General features: G+C 37.7%; 1 protein-coding gene across 1 annotated transcript in view; it reads right to left on the bottom strand.

Annotated features, from left to right (window-relative positions):
• LOC126194994 (protein unc-80 homolog) overlaps positions 1–25249 on the bottom strand; it is a 1036886-nt gene that overhangs the window by 160567 nt on the left and 851070 nt on the right. Inside the window, exon 51 of the mRNA XM_049933411.1 lies at positions 12540–12692. Within this exon, the coding sequence (XP_049789368.1) occupies positions 12540–12692 (153 nt within the window). The remainder of the gene's footprint in view (positions 1–12539; positions 12693–25249) is intronic.

Here is a 25249-nt window from a genome sequence, read left to right as displayed (position 1 = left end):
GCATGGTTTTGCTCGGATCATAATTTAATCATTGCTAACTCTTGGTTTAAGAGTCAAGAAAGAAATTTGTATACATGGAAGAGACCTGGAGAAACTGAAACTTTTCAGATTGATATTGCAAGGGTAAGTCAATTATTATCCACAATTTAGTTATATTTTTGTTTATTTTGGTAGTACTGTTGTTTTACGTTGATGATGCATGCTCTGTTTATTTGTTGTTATGCATTTGCAATTTTCAAGCTGCTAGGTTAGTTTCATTATTGCTGCCGTGCTGTTAATCATGGGTGCTTCGCTGTCTGTTTGTACCAAAGAAGAGCAGAAGAGCAATGTTCAGTGATCTGTTTTTTGTGGTCGTAAGGTGTATCAGGGGCCGAAATTCATCGAAGACTTTCGGTACAGTACAAGAACATTGTTTTGCCACAATGGAGTGTCTACAAATGGACTGAAAAATTCCAAAATGGTCTCAAAAGTGTTATGTATGATGAAGGAGCAATATGACCATTTACTGCCACAAATGAGGAAACCATTTAGCATTAATGTGAAATGATTCTCTAAGACAGACGATTAACTTTTGACGAAGTGGCACATCATCTGCAAATTAGTCATGATTCTGCCTACGAAATCATCCACAACAGACTTGGGTTTCATAAAGTTTGTGTAAGATGAGTCCCAAAACAATTCAAACAGTTGCATAAATAAATGCACTTGGACATCTGCAAAAAACATTTGGATCACTGTGGTAACGAAGGAGACAACTTTTTAGATACGCTCATTACTGGTGATGAAACATGGATCCATCATTACGAGCCAGAGAGTAAATGGCAGAGTATGGAATGGAAACATCCAAATTCGCCATGCAAGAAAAAGTTCAAGACCCAACTGTCCACAGGAAAACTGATGCTTACCGTTTCTTGGGATGCACAAGGTCCAGTACTGGAACATTATGGGGAAAGGGGCACAGCAATAAACAGTGTACATTACAGTGAGATGTTTACTGCCAGCCTAAAGCCTTCAATTCGAAGCAAACGCTGAGGATTGCTGTCAAAAGGCGTTGTGTTGTACGACAATGCCTGTCCGCATACTGCTGCCCACACTGCTGAAACGCTCCAGAAACTCAAAGTACTGGATCATCCGCCATATAGTCCTAATATTGCCCCTTCTGACTATCACTTGTTTCGTCCACTCAAACAGGCATTAAGGGGCCATCGATTTGCCTTGGATGAAGCAGTGAAAGAGATGGTGCATTCCTGGCTTGCAGCTCAACCGAGAACCTTTTTTTTTTATGAGGGCAAGTGTGTTGAAATGCAAGGAGACAATGTCAAAAAATTATGTTCTTGTAAGTTTTCTATTTGATTACAATAAAATTTTATAACTACTTTGTGGATAACAATTGACTTACCCTCGTATAATGGTAAAACAGGGATTTCAGAACCAGATTTTAAATCATAACACATTTCCTGGGGCAGATGTGGATTCTGACTACAATTATTAGATATGAATAATAAATTAAAACTGAAAAAATTGCAACAGGTAGGAAATTAAGAAAATGGGACCTGGACAAGTTGAAAGAACCAGATGCTGTTGAGAGTTTCAAAGGGAGCATCAGGCAACAAGTGACTAGAACAGGGGAAAGGAATACAGTAGAATATGAATGGGTAGCTTTGAAAGAGAAAAAAGTGAAGGCAGCTAAGGATGAAGTAGATAAAAAGACAAGGCCTTGTAGAAATCCTTGGATAAATAAAGAGACATTGAATTTAATTGATGAAAAGAGAAAATATAAAATTGTAACAAAAAAATCTGGGGAAAGGGAAAACAAACATCTAAAAAAATGAGATTGACAGGGAGTGGAAAATGGCTAAACTGGAATGGATAAGAGGATAAATGTAAGGATTTAGAAGCACATATCATCAGGGGAATGGTAGATACCACCTACAGGAAAATTAAAGACACCTTTGATGAAAGGAGCAGTAACTGTATTAATATCAACAGCTCAGATGGAAAACAGTCCTAAGCAAAGAATGGAAAGCATAAGGTGGAAAGGGTGTATAGAAGTTCTACACAAGGGAGATGAACTTGCAGGCAATATTACAGAGATGGAAGAGGATGTAGGTTAAGATGAGATGGAAGAGAATAATTTGAGAGAGCACTGAAAGACCTAAGTCAAAGAAGCTTCCGGGACTAGACAACATTCTGTCAGAACTACTCATAGTCTTTAGAGAGATAGCCATGACAAAACTCTTCCACCTACTGTGCAGGTAGAATATCATCAGACTTCAAGAAGAATATAATAATTCCAATGTCACACAAGTAAGTTCTGACACGTATGAATAATACAAATCTATCAGCTGCACTGTGCTAATAATAATTCTTATTAAAAAAAAAGGAAAAACTGGTAGAAGCTGACATCTGGGAAAATCAGTTTGGATTCTGGAGAAACATAGGCACACATGAGGCAAAACTGACCCTATGGCTTACCTTTGAACATGTTTTAAGGAAAGGAAAATCTACATTTATAGCATTTGTAGGCTTACAGAAAGCTTTTGACAATATTGACTGGTATTTTCTCCTTGAAATTCTGAAGGCACCTGGGGTAAAATACAGGCAGCAAAAGACCTTTTACAACTTGGCCAGAAACCAGACAGCAGTTATAAGAATAGAGTGGCATGAAAAGAAAGCAGTGAGTGAGCGAAGTGAGTGAGAAAGGGTTGTGGCCCTTCCCCAATGTTATTCAGTCTGTACATTGAACAAGCAATAAAGGAAGACACAGAAAAATTTGGACAAGGAATTAAAGTTCAGGGAGAAGAAATAAAAACTTTAAGATTTGCCACTGGCATTATTATTCTGTCAGAGACAGCAAAGGGCTAGGAGTGCAGTTGAATGGAATGGACAGTGTTTTGATATGAGGATAAACATCAACAAAAGCAAAACAAGGATAATGAAACATAACTGAATTAAATCAGGTGACACTGCTGGAATTTGATTAGGAAATGAGACACTTAAAGTAGTAGAACAGTTTTGCTATTTGGGCAGCAAAATAACTGATGATGGAAGAAGAAGAGAGAATATAAAAATTAGGACTGGAAACGGTAAGAAAAATGTTTCTGAAGAAGAGAAATTTTTTAACACTAAATATATATTTAAGTGTTAGGAAGTCTTTTCTGAAAGTATTTGTATGGAGTATAGCGATGTATGGATGTGAAACATGAATGATAAACTATTCAGACAAAAAGAGAATACAATCTTTTTAAATGTGATGCTGCAGCAGAATGCTGAACATTAGATAGGTAGATCACATAGCTAATGAGGAGGTGCTGAATAGAATTGGGAGGAAAGAAATTTGTGTCACAACCTGACTAGAAGAAGAGATTGGTTGATAGGACACAATCTGAGACAACAATGGATCACAAATTTAATAATGGAGGGAAGTGCCAGGAATAAAAATGATAGAGGGAAATCAATAGATGACTTGATTTGGAGATGAAGACGCTTGCACATGACAGAGTTCCATGGAGGGCTGCATCAGACTAGTCTTTGGACTGAAGAACACAACAACAACATGAATAATTATATTCATTTTAGTTTTGTGTTAACTGATTCTTGGTAGAACAACATGATAATACATGAAAAGCACTGTCCTGCTTATGCTCTACAGGTTTAATTTATTGCATTAACCAGTTTTCAGCTTACAAGCACATCATCAGACTTCAACTGCACATCATCAGACTTCAACTGACTACTGTCACCAAAGAAGTTAGCACGTTTGTGAACAACATTGGAAAAAATGTTACACATCAAGATTAAGGGCCAAACACACAATAAATGGCATGTATTTGATTATGGCTTTTGTGTTGTAAAAAATAGATAGATAGATAGATAAATAAATAAATAAAAATATACATGCATATGAGAAACATTTAAAAGGGATAATACAATTGCATTATTAGATATGTTCTGTGCTTGTACGAATTTTTAGGCTATCAGACTTCTTCTCTTACATTTCAATTGTAGATGCGGGAAAATGGAAAATTTCTCCTCAATGTTTGCCTTTTACTTTACTTGCTCTCCATCATGATTCATGCAAACAGAAAATACAGACAATTAGTTTTTATTATTCATAACAATGTCATAGAAATTTCTTACTACAACATAGTTAACAAACCGTACCCACAACCAGTTGTTGTGTGTGTGTGTGTGGGGGGGGAAGTAGAAGAGAAACATCTAAAAGGGATAATACAACTGCGTTATTAGAAATGTTCTGTGGTTGTATGAATTTTTAGGCTATCGGACTTCTCTTACATTTCAACTGTAGATGCAGGCAATAAACTCAAAGTCTCCAAGTACACCAATGTGTGTCATAATTAAGAAAATCCTCCTTACTTGGTTTCACCTCCCTTGAATAAAAAATACTTAATACTGTAGCCTGTCATCCTCCGAATGGCACTTCTTAACAGAACTTATACGTACAAGAGAGTGTGAGTAATCAAAAATGAATTATGGTTTTTTAATTTGTCTGCACCTTACCGTGCATTCATAATTAACATCTTTGCCAACGTTTATGGTCGATCGGTGTTCATTTTCTTGTTTTTAATAAATTTTAACTTTATGGTATCCTGGGGGTCTTTCATCATGTACTTACACATTTTAAGCTGAAATTCGGTTAATGCAATAAATTAATCCTGTAGAACATGAGAAACATAGTGCTTTTCATTAATTATTTGTAGTTTTGTCTTTGACCTATTTTTTTTGTTTTTTTTTTTTTGTTTGAAAAAGTTTAACCAAAAATATGTACACATTCTATTTCTACCCACTGATAAGTCAACCCCTAGTGCACAAACCTGTATCATAACTATATATGTATGACTACTGTTACAACACATAGTGATTTACTGATTATCTTAGCTGAGGTTTCACTGATGCAAAAGACGTTATATCAAGGAAAATATGAGAAACATAAAGTTATTGTGAGCAATATATTTTAATAAAAGTAAAGTGTCCTACAAGGAATGTAAGACCTGAACGCGTGAATTGGTGTAAAAAGATGCTGATACCACAAAACAGTCTAAGTTTGAAAGAGATAGTGGTAACAGAAACATTAATTGAATTAACTGAATCACTGAATGCTACATACTCTTATGTTTTCAATCACTGGATTTACTAAAGGTAATATGTAGGAAGAGATACTTTACACGAGATGAATTTATATTTTATCTTGTTTGATTCAACTGAAAGATATACTAGATTGACTTTTTTATGTCCAAGTAAAGTTTCGGAAGGGTAGTTAACATAATATCATACTAAACTTTGTCACTTCATCCACTCTGAATATTTTTACTGTCTTAGTTAAATGATGTAAGATTAAATATGTAGGCTATTTTCTAATTGAGACTTAAATTAGTTTTGCATATTAATCCATTCTTATGATTTTGTGTACAATTACCAAACATTTTCTTATGCTGTTTGTGAGGCATGTCATTTTTAAAATAGGCGATGCTATGTCAATAGTTATGCATGTTTAAACTAATGAGATAATTCTGATTTTTAATCAGTTTTGTAATAAGACAGAACTCTGACATATTTGGTACAGAAATTTGCAAATTTAGTAATTTTTAAAAATATGCTATAACAATATGCCAGTTGCAATTACTTTCCTTGTAAACAATAAAATTTTGTTTCTGTTTCATCCAATGTTTTAATATCTGAAGGACATTTCGATTTCTAAAATTGTGACTTAAATGGTAAAACAGAATTTTGCAGACTATTAATTAAATATATTAATTTATATAAGTATATTCATTAATTATCTAAGTAGCCAGAACACCAACCAATGTTAAACACATTTTACTTTCAGAACACTGTTTTTCACAAAATAAATTATTTTTATGCTTGGCAAAACTAAACAATGGAGAATTCCATTATTTTGGTGCCAGAACTTTTGCTCGAATTTTCATGCTTGTGAAATTACTGGTGGGCTAGTGTAATGGAACTGGCCAATGTCCATATTTCCACCATGAAAGAGTACATGTGAAACACACAAACAATCAGAATACTTGATACATAAAATACATTATCGGATACACAAAAATACTTCTGAAATCATACAACTTTTAGTTTCATATGGTATGATTAAATAAATTAAAGAAAATTGTTCCTCTTAGGTAATAATAAGTAAATATTTCAAAAGCGGAAAAGTTATCTTTACTTTAAAATTTGAGGTAAACTTTTAAAATTATTCAAATCTATTATTATTAATATTTAAATATATACTAGATTCTGACTTGAAGAACTTTTGCAATGTAAATATTGTAAAATATTACTGACTCATAAATTTTATTCTTCAGTGTAAACCATCGATATGTAATTGTAGCATCATTGAGTTACAATGCAACATAAGCATCACTCATCACTTTATATCCAAGTTGGTTTTTGGCTCAAGATAATGGTATTCAGTAGCCTTGACTCGGTTCCATTCTGTTGTAAGATGTAGCGCGTTATGGTCTTACAAGTGAATTATGACTGAAAGTAAACATGGGTGGAACATCTGTGACTCTTAATCCTAATATTGACATTCAGTACAGAAAAGTTGAGTAAATACTTGACACACTCAATGGTTATTACCCCTTTGATATTTAAATACTAATCTTCCCAATTTTATGCTCCAGCTGTTTATAATACTGAAGGATTGCAGAACAAACCAGCTTGCTGCTCAAACAAGGTTTGTGAGTTTATTTTTTCAAAGATAATACAACAAAAACAGTACAGTAAGAAGCAACAAAGGAGAAAAGATCAGTAATTCATTTTTATCGGCAAAGTGGTCCCTGTTACAGTTGCACAAATCTCTGAAGAAAATGTACAGGTGAATAATAATAAAATATAGTAACTTCAGAGAAGAACAGAAGATGGAGCTCTAAGTTCTTGGAATGGCACTGTTCTGTGTACAGATTGTGTAGTATGCATTTTTATTTCTAGGAGTATGTTGTGCTACTCCTTGGGAATTCAGACCAGCCTCCGACATTGCTGAGAAGGTTTTGTATGCCCATTGTGAATTTTCTGCAGCTACTGTATTGCTCTCTTCCCTTGTTTTTCAGGATGGTGAGTGTAAGTGTACAATGTGTGGCTGTTCAATTTTGCTTTCAGCTAGGGAAAAGATTGGCAGAACTATAAAGTGTATTAGTGATTTTCTTGTTTCAGAACTGGTACTAGGTCAACTGATGATGAACCTAGGTCTGGATGTCCATCAGCTACCTGAAATAAAACAAATGTTTACAAAATTTAAGAACTTCTGCCTGAAAACTGACAATGAGTCACTCTAGTGAACTTGACAGGACAGTCGTAGAGCTCAATTCAGAAATTTTGATCACACAATTTGCAAATGAGAAAGGTCACTGCCAAATCTGTGCTTCAGATTCAGACATAGCAGCAAAAGACAATGTCAAGAGGACACATACTGTATTTTGAAGAATAGCTGTAGACTTTTTTCGAAACCTTTTCCAGGATTACTGCTGGTGACACGTCATGGTGCTACGGTTGCAAACCCAAAATCAAACAGCAATTAAGCCAATGGAAGATGCCATTGCCTCACCCAAAGAAAGCTCATCAGGTAAAGCACAACAACCCTCCCTCTTTTTCTCATATATTATAAGCATGTTTTTAAAAATGATAACACACACTGATTACTTCATCTAATAAACCAAAAGAACAAGAAGATTAGAGACTAACACCCCATCGAGAATGAGATCACTGAAAATGGAGCATCAGCTGAAGACTGGGTGACGTAAGGTGTGACGTTTGCCTGCTTTATTTCTTCATTGATTGTCCTTGGTGTCGACATACTGCATTGCAACATTGGCTGAAATATGGGGTTTGTAATTTCGACACTGACTACTGTAAATAATGTAGCCGACAGGTGCATGGATGCGTTTCACAGTTGTTTACTTTCACTGTTCACAACCCCACAATAATACAAAGTTATATACGGCCAGTGCTCTGTTGTTTAAGTTTCGACAAGCCTCATTATAGGTTGCAGGCGAACATCCACATACTGCTACAATAGTTTAGTGTTGAATCTGTTGTTGTTGTTGTGGTCTTCAGTTCTGAGACTGGTTTGATGCAGCTCTCCATGCTACTCTATCCTGTGCAAGCTTCTTCATCTCCCAGTACCTACTGCAACCTACATCCTTCTGAATCTGCTTAGTGTATTGATCTCTTGGTCTCCCCCTACGATTTTTACCCTCCACACTGCCCTCCAATGCTAAATTTGTGATCCCTTGATGCCTCAAAACATGTCCTACCAACCGATCCCTTCTTCTAGTCAAGTTGTGCCACAAACTTCACTTCTCCCCAATCCTATTCAATACCTCCTCATTAGTTACGTGATCTACCCACCTTATCTTCAGCATTCTTCTGTAGCACCACATTTCAAAAGCTTCTATTCTCTTCTTGTCCAAACTGGTTATTGTCCATGTTTCACTTCCATACATGGCTACACTCCATACAAATACTTTCAGAAACGACTTCCTGACACTTAAATCTATACTCGATGTTAACAAATTTCTCTTCTTCAGAAACGATTTCCTTGCCATTGCCAGTCTACATTTTATATCCTCTCTACTTCGACCATCATCAGTTATTTTGCTCCCTAAATAGCAAAACTCCTTTACTACTTTAAGTGTCTCATTTCCTAATCTAATCCGCTCAGCATCACCCGATTTAATTTGACTACATTCCATTATCCTCGTTTTGCTTTTGTTGATGTTCATCTTATATCCTCCTTTCAAGACACTGTCCATTCCGTTCAACTGCTCTTCCAAGTCTTTTGCTGTCTCTGACAGAATTACAATGTCATCGGCGAACCTCAAAGTTTTTATTTCTTCTCCATGAATTTGAATACCTACTCCGAATTTTTCTTTTGTTTCCTTTACTGCTTGCTCAATATACAGATTGAATAACATCGGCGAGAGGCTACAACCCTGCCTCACTCACTCCTTTCCCAACCACTGCTTCCCTTTCATGCCCCTCGACTCTTATAACTGCCATCTGGTTTCTGTACAAATTGTAAATAGCCTTTCGCTCACTGTATTTTACCCCTGCCACCTTCAGAACTTGAAAGAGAGTATTCCAGTTAACGTTGTCAAAAGCTTTCTCTAAGTCTACAAATGCTAAAAACGTAGGTTTGTCTTTTCTTAATCTTTCTTCTAAGATAAGTCGTAAGGTTAGTATTGCCTCACGTGTTCCAACATTTCTACGGAATCCAAACTGATCTTCCCCGAGGTCCGCTTCTACCAGTTTTTCCATTCGTCTGTAAAGAATTCGCGTTAGTATTTTGCAGCTGTGACTTATTAAACTGATAGTTCGGTAATTTTCACATCTGTCAACACCTGCTTTCTTTGGGATTGGAATTATTGTATTCTTCTTGAAGTCTGTGGGTACTTCGCCTGTCTCATACATCTTGCTCACCAGATGGTAGAGTTTTGTCATGACTGGATCTCCCAAGGCCATCAGTAGTTCTAATGGAATGTTGTCTAGTCCCGGGGCCTATTTTCGACTCAGGTCCTTCAGTGCTCTGTCAAACTCTTCACGCAGTATCTTATCTCCCATTTCATCTTCATCTACATCCTCTTCCATTTCCATAATATTGTCCTCAAGTACATCGCCCTTGTATAAACCCTCTATCTACTCCTTCCACCTTTCTGCCTTCCCTTCTTTGCTTAGAACTGGGTTGCCATCTGAGCTCTTGATATTCATACAAGTGGTTCTCTTCTCTCCAAAGTTCTCTTTAATTTTCCTGTAGGCAGTATCTATCTTATCCCTAGTAAGTCAAGCCTCTACATCCTTACATTTGTCCTCTAGCCATCCCTGCTTAGCCATTTTGCACTTCCTGTCGATCTCATTTTTGATACGTTTGTATTCCTTTTTGCCTGCTTCATTTACTGCATTTTTATATTTTCTCCTTTCATCAATTAAATTCAATATTTCTTCTGTTACCCAAGGATTTCTGTTAGCCCTCATCTTTTTACCTACTTGATCCTCTGCTGCCTTCACTACTTCATCCCTCAGAGCTACCCATTCTTCTTCTACTTTATTTCTTTCCCCCATTCCTGTCAATTGTTCCCTTATGCTCTCCCTGAAACTCTCTACAACCTCTGGTTCTTTCAGTTTATCCAGGTCCCATCTCCTTAAATTCCCACCTTTTTTCAGTTTCTTCAGTTTCAATCTGCAGTGCATAACCAATATATTGTGGTCAGAATCCACATCTGCCCCTGGAAATATCTTACAATTTAAAACCTGGTTCCTAAATCTCTGTCTTACCATTATATAATCTATCTGATACCTTTTAGTATCTCCAGGATTCTTCCAGGTATACAACCTTCTTTTATGATTCTTGAACCACGTGTTAGCTATGATTAAGTTATGCTCTGTGCAAAATTCTACAAGGCGGCTTCCTCTTTCATTTCTTCCCCCCAATCCATATTCACCTACTATGTTTCCTTCTCTCCCTTTTCCTACTGACGAATTCCAGTCACCCATGACTATTAAATTTTCGTCTCCCTTCACTACCTGAATAATTTCTTTTATCTCGTCATACATTTCATCATTTTCTTCATCATCTGCAGAGCTAGTTGGCATATAAACTTGTACTACTGTAGTAGGCATGGGCTTTGTGTCTATCTTGGCCACAATAATGCGTTCACTATGCTGTTTGTAGTAGCTAACCCACACTCCTATTTTTTTTATTCATTATTAAACCTACTCCTGCATTACCCCTATTTGATTTTGTATTTATAACCCTGTAATCACCTGATCAAAAGTCTTGTTCCTCCTGCCACCAAACTTCCCTAATTCCCACTATATCTAACTTTAACCTATCTATTTCCCTTTTTAAATTTTCTAACCTACCTGCCCGATTAAGGGATCTGACATTCCACACTCCAATCCGTAGAACGCCAGTTTTCTTTCTCCTGATAACGACGTCCTCTTGAGTAGTCCCCTCCTGGAGATCCGAATGGGGGACTATTTTACCTCCGGAATATTTTACCCAAGAGGACGCCATCATCATTTAATCATACAGTAAAGCTGCATGTCCTCGGGAAAAATTACGGCTGTAGTTTCCCCTTGCTTTCAGCCATTCGCAGTACCAGCACAGCAAGGCCGTTTTGGTTAATGTTACAAGGCCAGATCAGTCAATCATCCAGACTGTTGCCCCTGCAACTACTGAAAAGGCTGCTGCCCCTCTTCAGGAACCACGTGTTTGTCTGGCCTCTCAACAGATACCCCTCCGTTGTGGTTGCACCTACGGTATGGCCATCTGTATCGCTGAGGCACGCAAGCCTCCCCACCAACGGCAAGGTCCATGGTTCATGGGGGGGTGTTGAATCTATGAGTAGTAAAAGCCTAACCACACAGTTCACTGTTCATGTAGAATAATAAGGTACATATGGAACAGACACTGTCATTGTTTTAACACATGGCCTATTGGTGTAACAACTATTTCACAGTTAAGTGGATCCATTGTTGCTGATCTAACTAATATAGGTTCCTCATCTGAAACTTGGCTGTGGACTGACTGTCTCGAGACCAAAAATCTGGCCCTTATATATCCTCACAATAATAAGTACTGAAACTACACACTGTTTGAAGTTAAATTTGTGGAAATTACAATTAAAACTCAACTCAGTAAATTAACTGAATACATAAAAAAATTGGTTCTTTTTAACAGTTTCTTCCACTTCAAGAGTTAAGCTGAATTATTTGTTTAAATGATGAAATTGACATATATAGTTATGCAAACAATACTTTTAATGAAACTGAAAATTATTTTGGAGTTAATTAAGGTCTAGCTTTGCCAACATGTTTTCGAATAGAGCCAAATAGATCCTTTAATGTTACTATTAGTTGTTTGACATATCTTTATAATTACTACAGAATTTATATTTGTTTATAAGTCAACAATAGAATTTAAGTTACGAAACAATTTCTGATTTCACCCTCTACCAAAAGGTACTAACTAGGAATAGTTGGAATAAATTAGAAAGTCAATTACATACATAAAACTAAGCACAAAATTAGATCTGGTGTTATATTCTTTAAAACTGATGGCCAACATTTCTCTTTTATGAAAATGCAGATTATATTCATGTATGTTAATGGTAATTAGTTCAAAAATGAAAAAAAAAATTAATTTTAAGGAGGCAGATGGCAAAACAAAGGGGGAAGTAAAAATATCCCAGCTTGCTTTGTTACAATAGGAACTGAATTTAGCTGTGTCCTGGCTTGCCTTAAGCAACTTAGGGAAACTACTAAAACTAAATCTGGAAACTTGGATATGGATTTGAACCACTGTCCTCCATAACATGAGTCCACTGTCCTCCATAATGTGAGTCCATCCCCTTGTATGGTTCATAAAAACAGATGTTGTTCAAAGTGAACACTATGTGTTAACTACCTACCATTGCTATTACATGATACACATTTACTGCTCTCTGTTATGTGACATTGTAAAGACCTTTATAAATAAGAAAGGTGTGAAAAAATTGCATACTCACAACATGAGACTTTATGTCAAGAAGTTCCACTGTTTTGCCATCCTGGCTAGACTTCTTGTTTAGTTCTGCAAGTCGAGCAGAGCTTTTGGTGAGAAATTCAGCAACCATTGACAGCAAAGTATCACGAGGGCGTCGGAATTCATTTCGGAGAACCTGAAAGGAAGTAATTATATTTTTCTTCATATGAAGAAGTGTGGACAACTTCATTGTAGATGAAAGTATCCTTTCTTCAAGCAAGGTAACTGAAGAATGCTTCACTTCAAAGAGAAACCTAATGTTTTTAGATGTCCTCAGTAGCTCTACTGATGAAACAAACTGATGGTAATAAGCTCCTAAAAACCTGGTTGAGAAAAACATCTATAAGATGTTGCTTATATAGGAAAGCCTGTTCTCTCATCACCTCCAGCAAGACCCGGGATGAACAGCGGGCTGATATCTGATGATAATAAACTGGAAGTTACTAAGGAGCTGTCTCAACTGAAGAACCCAGACAAAATTACAGTTCACCATTTACTTCATGGATTTTCCCACAAAGTTTGTGAGGATGTGACTATGATACCAACTTGGGAAAATACATACCTACTCTAGTTGTGTGTTCACATACTCAGTAATGAGCCACAGATAATGCTCAATTCCACTCCAAAGGTAGGGGGGCAGTTACAAAGGTATTTTGTATTCCCAGTTTCCCATGTTGACAATAGCTTTGTGGTAATGTAAATGTTGATCACGTTGATAGTGGTGGTCACTTCTGTGAAACACTTTGTCACTGTCTGGGCTATATTTCCTGGGCTGATCAGGATACTTTCATCATGTATTGCACTAATAACTGGGTTCCTCTTGCCTGGAACTCTTAACAGTTCCTATGCTAATGAGGACTTTCTGGTACAATTGATACTGTCCATAAATTTACCACCAATGTATTCTCATTATTTCTGTAATAGGTCGAGATTTGGATTCACTATGCCCCTGGATGAGACAATGGCATTGCTAAAATTAAGAATTATACATAAATCATGTAGAATGGAATAAGAGCCCAATATCTTTGACAACAAAGTTTAACAAATAGCCGGAATTAGGGAGTTTCAACTAGCAATGCTACATTCAAATGTCTCATAACAGCTTTAAAACCACTTGTAATTTCCTCAAGTTTCTTATTTTTAACTTCTCAAAGGTCTCTTCCTGTCTTTTATGATGATGAATACATTTGTCACAACTGTGTCTTGGTTCTATGACAAGTCATAATTTTAACAATGGAATTTTCAGGAGGGTTACCCTCTCATACTCTGCTGATGAGATAGATGTTCGTATTCAACATTAAGGTAATAGTTTGAAGGCATCATCTTAACCCCACAAGTAATTAGGGAAGGAGAGATCAGTCAAGACAGCAACATTTTAATCTGGATAATCGTAACATAAAATGCTCAGAGGGAGTTGACGGGACGGGGGGGGGGGGGGGGGGGTCTCTGCTTTGCCTCAACAGATATTTGCAGAACTGGCATGCAGCTCACTGCAAACTTTAAAGTTTTTCTTTTTATAAGAATTTGTACCATAATTGTGAAACCTGTGGTCAACCCAAGATATCTTCTTGAAGCACTCAATGTTTCACTGTCATGCAAAGGCAGATGCAGTACAATGCCCACAAATTGTGATACTGTGAACATCAAAACAGGAGAATGAAAGAGTAAGTGGAAAGTCAGAAGATTTGTTAACTTATCATGATATCATTTGGAAATCATGAACATTCAGCACATATGTCTATACCAATACAAGCTAATACAATACTACTACATAACCATGGAAGGGAATGAAGTAATGAATCAATAAACTGAAATGAATTAAATCCTAGTGTCTAAGGTTGGTGAATCTGTGCAGACTGGATGTTTGAATGTTGTGTCACAACAGTGGATTGGAAAACAGACAAGCTAGTAGAATTTAATATACACGTCATCAACAAGTTGTATTCTCAGTTTCATTTGACAGTTTGAGTGAGAATCACTAAGCTTAACAATATGAGAGAAGGAAAGTTGCTACTCACCATATAGTGGAGATGCTGAGCCGCGATAGGCACAATAAAAGGATTCACACTAACATAGCTTTCAGCCATTAAGGCCTTTGTCGGCAATAGACACACATACAAACACGCACACACACACACACTCACACAAGTGCAACTAGCACACACATCTGCAGTCTCAGAGAGCTGAAACTACTATTAACAGTTTCTCTAACCATGACTGAGAAATGCTGATAGTATAATTTGCCAGCGAAACAGGTTTAGATAAGAAAAGAGAAATACTGGAAAATAGAATCATAACTGATGATTCAGTCAAAACATTTGAAGAAAGTTTATGGGAGAAACACTCGAAATAAATTTAAAAGTGAAACACAGTAAATAAAAGCAATGTTATGAAAAGGATAGTTGCTACTCACTATATAGCCGAGGTGTTGAGTCAAAGAGGGAGTGAAATGAGTAAGCTTTTGGCCAAAAGGTCTTCATTGGAACTAAACAACATATGCACACACACACAACACACACACACTCATGTGCAACTCACACACACCTGACCACACTCTCTGGCTGACAAGGAAAGACTGTGAGCAGTAGTGCATGATGGGAAAAGCTCTCTGGGTGGTGGGGGTAAGGAGGAGGCTGGGGCAAGGAGGAGCGAAAGTCAGCAGGGTAGGGGTGCTGGATGGCAAAGTGCTGCTTGTGGGAGCATACAGGGATGAAGTAGGGAGAGGGTAGGGCAGCTAGGTGCAGTTGGAAGGTTAGACGGAAGGGGGCAGCAGAAAAGGAGAAATGTAAAAAGACTGTGGCTGCATTGGTGGAATAGAGGGCCATGTAGTGCTAGAATGGGAACAGGGAAAGGGAGTTGAAGCCAGACGGATTATTATGGGGAACATATGATATATTGCAGGAAGTGTTTCCACCTGCACAATTCAGGAAAGCTGGTGTTGTTGGGAAGAATCTAGATGGCACAGGCTGTAAAGCAGTCACTGAAATGAAGAACATTGTGTTGGGCACGGTGCTCAACAACTGGGTAGTCCAGCTGTTTCTTGGCCACAGTTTATTGGCAACCATTCATGCGGACAGCCAGCCTGTTGGTCGTCATGCCCATGTAACATGCAGCACAGTGGTTGCAGCCTAGCTTGGAGATCACATGATTGGTTTCACAGGTAGCCATGTCTTTGATGGGATGGCTGTGCTTATGTCAAACTTGAGTAGGCAGTAGTGGGAGGATGACAGGTCTTGCATTATGTCTACTATAGGGATAGGAGCCATGAGGCAAGGGGCTGACAGCATGTGCTCTGTAGGGGTGACAAGGATATTGTGTACAAGGTGTGTTCCATAAGTAATGCGACCAAATTCATAAAAATATAATAGAGGGAAACATTCCACGTAGGAAAAATATATCTAAAAACAAAGAAGTTGTTACTTACCAAACGAAAGCGTTGGTATGTTGATAGAGACAATATAAACAATAAAAAACACACAAACACACACACAAATTTCAAGCTTTTGCAACCCAAAGTTGCTTCATCAGGAAAGGGGGAAGGAGAGGGAAAGACGAAAGGATATGGGTTTTAATGGAGAGGGTAAGGAGTCATTCCAATCCCGGGAGCGGAAAGACTTAGCTTAGGGGGAAAAAAGGACAGGTATGCACTCGCACACACACACATATCCATCCGCACATATACACACACAGGCAGACATATGTAAATGCAAAGAGGTTGGGCAGAGATGTCAGTCGAGGTGGAAGTACAGAGCCAAGATGATGTTGAATGACAGGTGAGGTACGAGCGGCGGAAACTTGAAATTAGCGGAGGTTGAGGCCTGGTGGGTAACTTCCACCTCGACTGACATCTCTGCCCAACCTCTTGCATTTACATATGTCTGCCTGTGTATGTATATGTGCAGATGGATAAGTGTGTGTGTGTGCGATTGTATACCTGTCCTTTGTTCCCCCTAAGGTAAGTCTTTCTGCTCCCGGGATTGGAATAACTCCTTACCCTCTCCCTTAAAACCCACATCCTTTCGTCTTTCGCTCTCCTTCCCCATTTCCTGATTTCCTGATGAAGCAACCTTGGGTTGCGAAAGCTTGAAATTTTTGTGTGTGTCTTTTATTGTTTATATTGTCTCTATCAACATACCAACACTTTCGTTTGGTAAGTTACAGCTTCTTTGTTTTTAGACAAATTCATAAAAAATCATTTATTGAATATATTTGTACAAATAATCAAAAATTTTCAAAATAGCACCCTCTTATGTCGATACACTTCTGGAGGCAGTGTTTCCATGCCTGGAAGGCATCCTGGTATGCCTCTTCCAGAATGTCCTTTCGAGCTGATGTAACATGTGCCTGGATGTTTTCATTCGTGCCCTAATGTTTTTCTTACCATGACTGCTTTTAATAGAGGAAACAAAAAAAAAGTCAGCGGGAGCCAGATCAGGACTGTAGGGAGGCTGGGGAACCAGTGGGGTCTTTGTCCTGACCAGGAAGTCATTCACAATGAAAGCGCTCTGACTCGGCGCGTTGTCGTGGTGAACTTTCCATGTGTCCTTAATGTCACTTTGGCAGTGCGAGACCCTCCTTTTCAGTCTTTTGAGCACTTCCAAGTAGAAATCTGAGTTCACTGTAGTCCTGGTAGGTATGAGTTTGTTGTGGACAATGCCTCTGACGTCAAAGAAGACAATGGGCATGGGCTTGCTCACGCGTGCCTTCTTGGGGCGGGGCGACAATGGGGTGTGCCACTCTGAATTCTACCTTTTTGTCTCAGGGTCTTACTCAAAAATCCACGGCTCATCACCAGTGATAACTGAGTTTAAAGAATGGGGATCATTTTCACACATTTCCAACATTTCTAGGCACCGAAGTACTCGCATGTGCTTGTGTTCGTAGGTCAACTCTTTAGGGACGGGTTTGGCACACACTTTTCTCATGTTCAAATCTTTGGTCACAATGCGGAAAACAGTTGTTTTGGACATGTTTAGAGTTTGTGCTATCAATTGAAGGCTTAGCCGTTTGCCAGAGTTCAAACAATCACATACACGCGTCACATTTTCGTCGACACGTGCGGTTGATGGCCATCCACTGCGAGGTTCGCTGGTGATCTCCTCTCAGCCCTTCATGAACAACTTGTGCCATTGTAAAACTTGTGATTTGGACAAGCAATCAGTCCTAAAGGCATGCTGAAGTAATGGAAATGTTTCGGTGGTGGACTTCCCAAGTTTAACGCAAAATTTGATAGCATACCGTTGCTCTACAGAATGATCCATTGTGCTGTGTTACATAAACTCAAAACAGGGTTGATGGAAACGCACATCCTGACTCTCTGACAGCTCACTGCCAAATAAGACAAAGAGCGTTTTGAAGCTAACACCACCCTCCACTTAGCCCAACTGGTTACAACATGCTGTGGTGTACCATTGCGTCAGAAAAAAATTGGTTGCATTACTTGTGGAACGCACTCTGTAGTTTTGTTGGGTGGCAGAACACCACTGTGGGAGGGGTGGGAAAGATAGTGGGTAGGACACTCCTTATTTCAGGGCACAATGAGTGGTAGTTGAAACCCTAGGGGAGACAGGCCACAATGAGAGGTAGTGGAAACCCTATAGAAGAATGTCATTTAGTTACTTCAGTCCTGGGTGGTACTAAGTCATGAGTGGAATGCTCCTCTGTGACTGGACATTGGGACTTTTGGAGGTGATTGGTAATTGTAGAGACAAGGCACAGAAGATCTGTTTTCGTACATCGTTGAGAGGGTAATTAGGTCTTTGAAAGCTACAGTCAGGCACTTGGTATATTTCGAGGTGGACTGCTCATCTCTACACATGTGACAGCCATAGGTGGCTAGGCTCCATGAAAGGAACTTTGGTATGAAATCAGTGGCAACTGTCAGTGTGGTGGTTGGTAGGTTTGATATGGATGGAGGTAATGATGTAGCCATCTTTTTGGTGGACATCAACATTGGGGAAGGTGGCTTGTTGGGTTGAGGACAACCAGGTGAAGCAAATTGGGGAGAAGGTATTCAGGTCCTGGAGGCAGACCAAGGTTTGACTAGAGTAATGTTGTTCAAGTGGATGTAGGTTGCAGTAATTATACAGAGGTGGAGAGGACTGCACAAGATACATTGGCATGGAGAGTTGAATCAAACCAGTCTTTGGACTGAAGAGAGTACCAAATGAGTCTTTCAACTCAAGTAACTTTCCTGAGTATGTGTCACTGCACTTAGATAAAATACCAGACCTGCAGTTCTGTATTCCACAAGGCCTGGCCACACTTCATTAAAATTGTGCATGAGTGGAAATCAATAAATAGGATGGACTATTCCAAATTCTTGTGTGTTTATGTTGATATGAAACTGAACTGGAAGCCACATGAAACAGATCTTTTTAAACATCTGATCTCTGTAAATTTTACACTATGGACAACAGAAGATTTTGAAGGAGAAAATGCCAACATATTATATTTTTTCTGCTATACTTGTTCACTGATGTCTTCTTGTACATAAAAGGGTTTATGGACAGAATCGTGAAAGAAGGGTAACATGTTGTGTTGATGCCAGAATATCTTGGAGACTGTTCTTGAAACAATTGCGCATAATGGGAGGAGTCTCACATTTACTTCCCAATGAAATTTATTGTTAAGAACCAGTCACCATAAATACAACATTAAAAGGAGGAATGAAATACACTTACTGCCTCAGTGTGGCACAGAAAGCAGTGAGATAAAGAGCAATAAAGTTGTGACCACTTACCCAATGATATCAAGAATCTAACAGATGATAAAGTACTTTAAATACAGACTGAAGTCGTACCTGCATGGTATCTCCTCTACTCTATGAAAGGATTTCTGAATGAGTTATAACAAATGTGTGTGTGTGTGTGTGTGTGTGATAGAGAGAGAGAGAGAGAGAGAGAGAGACAGAGAGAATGAACTTAGTTAAATATGAGCCACTGTATGTAAATTTGAAAATAAAGTTATATAAAGTTAATGGTAGCTTACGATTAACATAAAAGACAATCATGTAAATGGTCAGTATGTTGAAATATTTTTCACTGGGAAAGTATATGATAATTATAAACTGAATTTTTCTGCTGAATAGCAAGAGACAAGTTTGGCTTACAAAGTTGTAGAAGTACAGATTCAGCCAGAATGAAGTTTACAAAGTGGTACTTTTTTTGCACAGTACAATGAAAATTGGGCAATAGGCACATAGGGTAAATAAAAATATTTAACATGTCTGACATTTTTGAGAATAAAATTCTACTGAAGAACCTAGAATCATTCATAGTAAGAGAGTAGCAAATGAATGATTCTGACCATACCTGGAAAGTAGGGCACAGAGCATACAAATAGTTGTTGTTGTGGTCTTCAGTCCTGAGACTGGTTTGATGCAGCTCTCCATGCTACTCTATCCTGTGAAAGCTTCTTCATCTCCCAGTACCTACTGCAACCTACATCCTTCTGAATCTGCTTAGTACAAACAGTATGGGCCTCAAATGAAATGAACATTTATCAGATATGAAATAATTTAATATGCAAATAATGGAAACTCCAGGCTGGAATATCAACACTGTAAGGAAAAGATATGAGGGTCATCCCGAAAAAATGCCTCCTACTTTTTTGTGGTGGCTTTGGATGTCTGCACCAGATGTTGTTGGTGTAGTGCTAATGCTTGAACCTTCATCTTTCATTTGCAGTTGGTGCCTGCAGAGAAGTGTTCCAAAATGTAGTCTGATATGGACGTGTGTATAAAACAGTGATGTGAGATTGAATTCCTCATTGTTGAAGAAATTGCGCTGATTTAAATCCATCGACTTTTGCTAATCGTGTACGTAGACAACACATTGCACATGAGCAATATGAGGCAATGGTATAGCATTCTCAAGGTAGTGAAAAGGGTGTGCATGACAAGCCACAGACCAGCTGACCCTGCACAGCTGTCATACCTCGCAATGAAGACCATCTTGATCAACTCATCCATGCTGATTGGCAGATAACAACCAGAGAATTGTGTGCAAAGCTGGATGTCAACTGTAATGCCTTGGAAACAATGCTGGAACATATTGGTTATTGCATAGTTAAATGAGATGGATATCACAGGTATAACAGATGCTTACAGAAGAACAAAAAACACATCAAATGGAAATTTGTCAGGACATCTTCAGCTTCAAGATGACAATTTTCTGAATACCATCGTCACTGGAGATGACACGTGGTGTCACGACTATGAGCTGGATTCTAAAAGTCAGTCTATGGAATGGTGATGTGTGAACTCTCCATCAAAGAAGGAATTCAAGAGACAGCCATCTGCAGGCAAAGTGATGTGCACAGTCTTCTGAGATAGCCACGATGTCGTTCTTTTGGAAGTCCTAGAACTTGGAGAAACTGTCAATTCAGTATGCTACAAGATGACACTGACTAAGCTGAAATCCCAAATTTCCATGCTAAGGCCACAGAAGAAGACCAACTTGATAATGCCAGGCCCCACACCAGTTTTGTGACCATACCACTAACTGCAAAATTTGGCTGCATTTTCTTACCACATCCGCAGTACAGTCCCGATTTTAACGCCTTCAGACTTCCATCTCTTTGAGCCTCTGAGAGATGGACTATGTGGCAAACATTTTCAAGACTCAGATGCTGTTGTCAAAGCTGTAAGAAAGTAGTTAACCTCAGCTGGTTCCAATTTTTACAAGTGCATCATGCAGGCTCTGATTCATAATTGTCAAAATTGCATAACAAATGGTGGTGACTATGTGGGAAAATGACAATACTATTACTGATAACACAAATCACTTTCAGTTAAAGTTCACTGGCATTGTAGACTGCAATGACACATCACAAGCTAGGCAGTGTACTGGTTTGTGATGGAAGGTGGGAGGGAGACAGTATTAGCAAGCTCATGAATGCCTGCAACTCTTGGTCATCACATCAGTGCACTGCTGCTGACAGCTGAATCCAATGTTGCCAGATAGAGAAATGTTTCCCATGGCATCAAAATATGGCCATTTTTAAGACAGGCACGAATTTTAAAAAAATTTTGAGTGTAAGATGCATCTGAATTTTGGAGACAAGTTTTTTGAAGGGAAAAATGCCTCTTATAGTCCATAAAATTGGGTATAACCCCAAACGTTGACAGTTATTCACTCAATATTTTTGCAGGTAGACTTATAAAAGGCACAGCTCTATTAAGCACATCTTTTTATAATATGAACAATATATGAGAAGGAAAGTTGCTACTCACCATATAGAGGAGATGCTGAATTGCAAATAGGCACAACAAAAAGACTCTCACAAACCGCATTGTGGTTTCAGTTGACTGAGACTGCAGTCTTGTGTATGAGTTGTGTTTGCTTGTGTGTGTGTGTGTGTGTGTGTGTGTGTGTGTGTGTGTGTGTGTATTGTTTACGAAGGCCTTAATGGCTGAACGCTTTAATTGTGAGAGTCTTTTCGTTGTACCCATCTGCGACTCAGCATCTCTGCTATATGGTGAGTAGCCACTTTCCTTCTCATATATAGTTACATTCCATCCCGGATTTTCCATTGTTTGATTTTTATAATAATAATAATAATAATAATACAGTAACTGATGTAACTTTTAAAAAATATAATTATTTTATTAAATTCAGCAAGTATCTGGGTTGAGAAATGCAACTAGAAATTATTCACAAATGATAATTTTATTCATATACCATTTTGTTTGGTGACACTGAAAATTAAGAATTTAAAACAGAAGAACAGAACAACTGGGATTAATCCTCATAGACAGCAATGAAACTAAAAAGTTGGTTAGGTGTGACTGGCTACTGTTACTCAAAAATGAAAATAAAGAAATAAACTTCAAAATGCCTATCGAACTTTGGTCCAATCTACAGAGTATTCAGAAATACTTTTACAAAAACTGGAGTGTGTGTGTGTTTATTACTCACTAAAAGGATGCAATAGATTATACCAAAAAATCATTAGTTTTAGAGTTATAACTAAAGTTTAATATCAATGGCCAATGGGTCCAAGGTGAAATGCAATCATTTTAGTTCATAATTAATACTTGAAATTCACATTATATGATACAGTGAGAACGCTCTTTACTGTACCCTCAGTGACAATGGGAGAAGACATGTTTTGTTGGTGCCCTATAATTTACGTTATTTTGGGTGTGATAAAGGGATGCCACTAAGTTCATCTTCGGAATGTTAGTGTAGGAGATGTGACAAATTAAAGCTAAGTGAAAAACCCATCCATTTCGCACATTTAGTTACGTATTTAAGCTGATTTCCAAATTTCCCTTTGTTTGTTATTGCATGTGTAATCTGAAATTCTAGATTCTAATATTTTACTGATCATGCTATTTTCCTATAAACTTTCATCAACTGCGTTAAGGATTGTGTGTATCATGATACATTATGTACTAGCTGAGAAAGTTGGTATTGCCCAGGAATTTATTTATAGCTGTGCCCAAGACTTCATACAGCAGAATTTATTTTTGCCTTATAAAGCTTCATTGTATACAATGTCTGAAGTAATATAATTGTGGACATGAATGAAGGACTTGTTTGCTTCACTAACATGGGAGAGTGCCACACAGAGTTAGCTGGGCAAAAGCCAACTGACACTAAGGTCCATGCCCACTAAATGCAGTGTCTGGCCTTGTGCTTTGTTTATGATCCTGGCATAACATAAACTCACCGGGAATTGTATATGTTTAAGGCAAAATCAAAAGTAATTATGAATGAGTGGAATTTGGGGTATAAAAACTTGCTTGGCTGTGCCACTTCCCACCAGAATTTCTACTTCTGTTGTGTTACATTGGAGAGAAGTAACTTTAATCCTCTGTGAGTGAAAGATTTTGAGGAGGGAGATAATGAATGACACTCCTGACCAGAGTTACACTGCATCTTGCTTTCAGAAGGGTTTTCCAAAGAGTGAGCCACAGCAAGTCTCACCTCACAATATTCAATGGATTCCTGAGACCACATAGTTCTCAGTATTTTAGCTGTACTGGTGTATTCGGAAAGAGTCAACTTCTTTCTAGACATTTTATTCATAAATAAAGCTAAATAAAAATGTAATGAGTAGGCACTCAAATCACAAAGCAAACATTTTTCCTAGCAAGGCAATGTCATTAAGTTTTTAATACACAAAGCAAAATCAGTAAATCCACATATCATACTCAAGTAAATTCACTGTTAGTCTCGACTCATAAAAACTGCAGCACTTAATTTTGTCATTGGCATAAACTACCAAAACCACATCTTTCACTGAGTTGAAAACCACTAACAAGAACATCTATTGATTTTTTGGTGTATTATCAAACTAATAATGCCATCTATTGGCTCTATAGTGTACAACACAATGATGATTTTGCATCCAAGATATTAAGCTGAGCAGACCATCACAGATAAAATTTTAAATTATAATACCTTTTTCTTCCATGTTCTGATTTTGATGAAATAAAGCCTGTAGTTTGTCCAAAATTACATTCAAGTTACCCATGAAACCCCCACAAAAATTTGTGTAGGAGTTTTGAGAATTTGCATGTTCAAACAGACAGACATGACAGTTTAGATGAAACTTTAGTTCTTGATATCTATTTTTTCCGTGATGTGATTTTGATAAAATAAAGACTATATGTTTGCCCCGAGGTATGCTCAAACTACCAGTGAAAACCTAATGAAAATTTGTGTGGTAGTTTTAGAGATTAGAACGATCAAACAGAGAAACAGACAGACGTGACAGTTTTACAGGTACTGTAGGTTTTCCAAAAATTTGGCGTATAACACAAAATTCATACCATATTGTCAATTGTAAACTAATTTGTGCTTCTTAGAAATTTATGACAATGGTATCACCAATTAGAAACAGGATTTTTCATAACTTCATTATGCATTTACTTGCTAAAAGGTATATTTTTTGAAAATTTTTGGATGCTTAGGAGGGTTATGCATAACGTACTTCATAGTAAATTGTGAATTACAATTGTTTATACTGTAATCTTTGGGAGTAATATTTTCTCAAAAAATAATTACAGTGTAATTACTTATGTGATTAGTACAATATTCCACATTTTTCCAATCTTTGATCTGTTTCTTCTAAGTTAGTGTTTTGAAACTTTAGGATTGTAGCATAAACTTAACTCTTACGAATTCAACAGCAGCATTATAATGTTAAGTTTTACACATATTATAGCTGAAATCCTGTGATCCATTTAGTTTTCCACGTCAACAGCTGTCAGTGCATATTATCAACATTTGTCATATATTAGCATTATTCAACACTGTTCTCTAAGACTGTTAATGAGCAAAACCTCAACAAAAGTTCAGGACACAAAGTTAGTTTCAGGAAATCATAGATTTCTTTCATTTCTTGGGTGTTATAGCTTCAGATCTTAGATGGTAACTGCAATTCTAATAGTCCAACAGATACTGAAATTAAAACACTATCACTGAGCACAATATAAGTTACTTGTTTAGCATTCAGATAAACATTGCACCAGTTAGAATGCAGACTCATTATGAATGCTGTTCTTGGGCGCAGGAAGAGTTAGTTGCTATCTATAACTAGCTGGAAATCACTCTGACTGCTGTTAAGCAATTGGAAGCTGTTTCAAAGGGTACGACAGCAGTAGGATGGTGGGCCATGTACAGGGGAAGCAGGGAGCAGAGTGAACCCAGTGTTTTCCACCTATCCCACAAAACAACAAGT

Source organism: Schistocerca nitens, chromosome 7 (genome assembly GCF_023898315.1).
Source record: "Schistocerca nitens isolate TAMUIC-IGC-003100 chromosome 7, iqSchNite1.1, whole genome shotgun sequence".
NCBI lineage: Eukaryota > Metazoa > Arthropoda > Insecta > Orthoptera > Acrididae > Schistocerca > Schistocerca nitens.
Note: the sequence above shows the minus strand (reverse complement) of the source record. Positions and strands in the feature narration are given on the sequence as shown.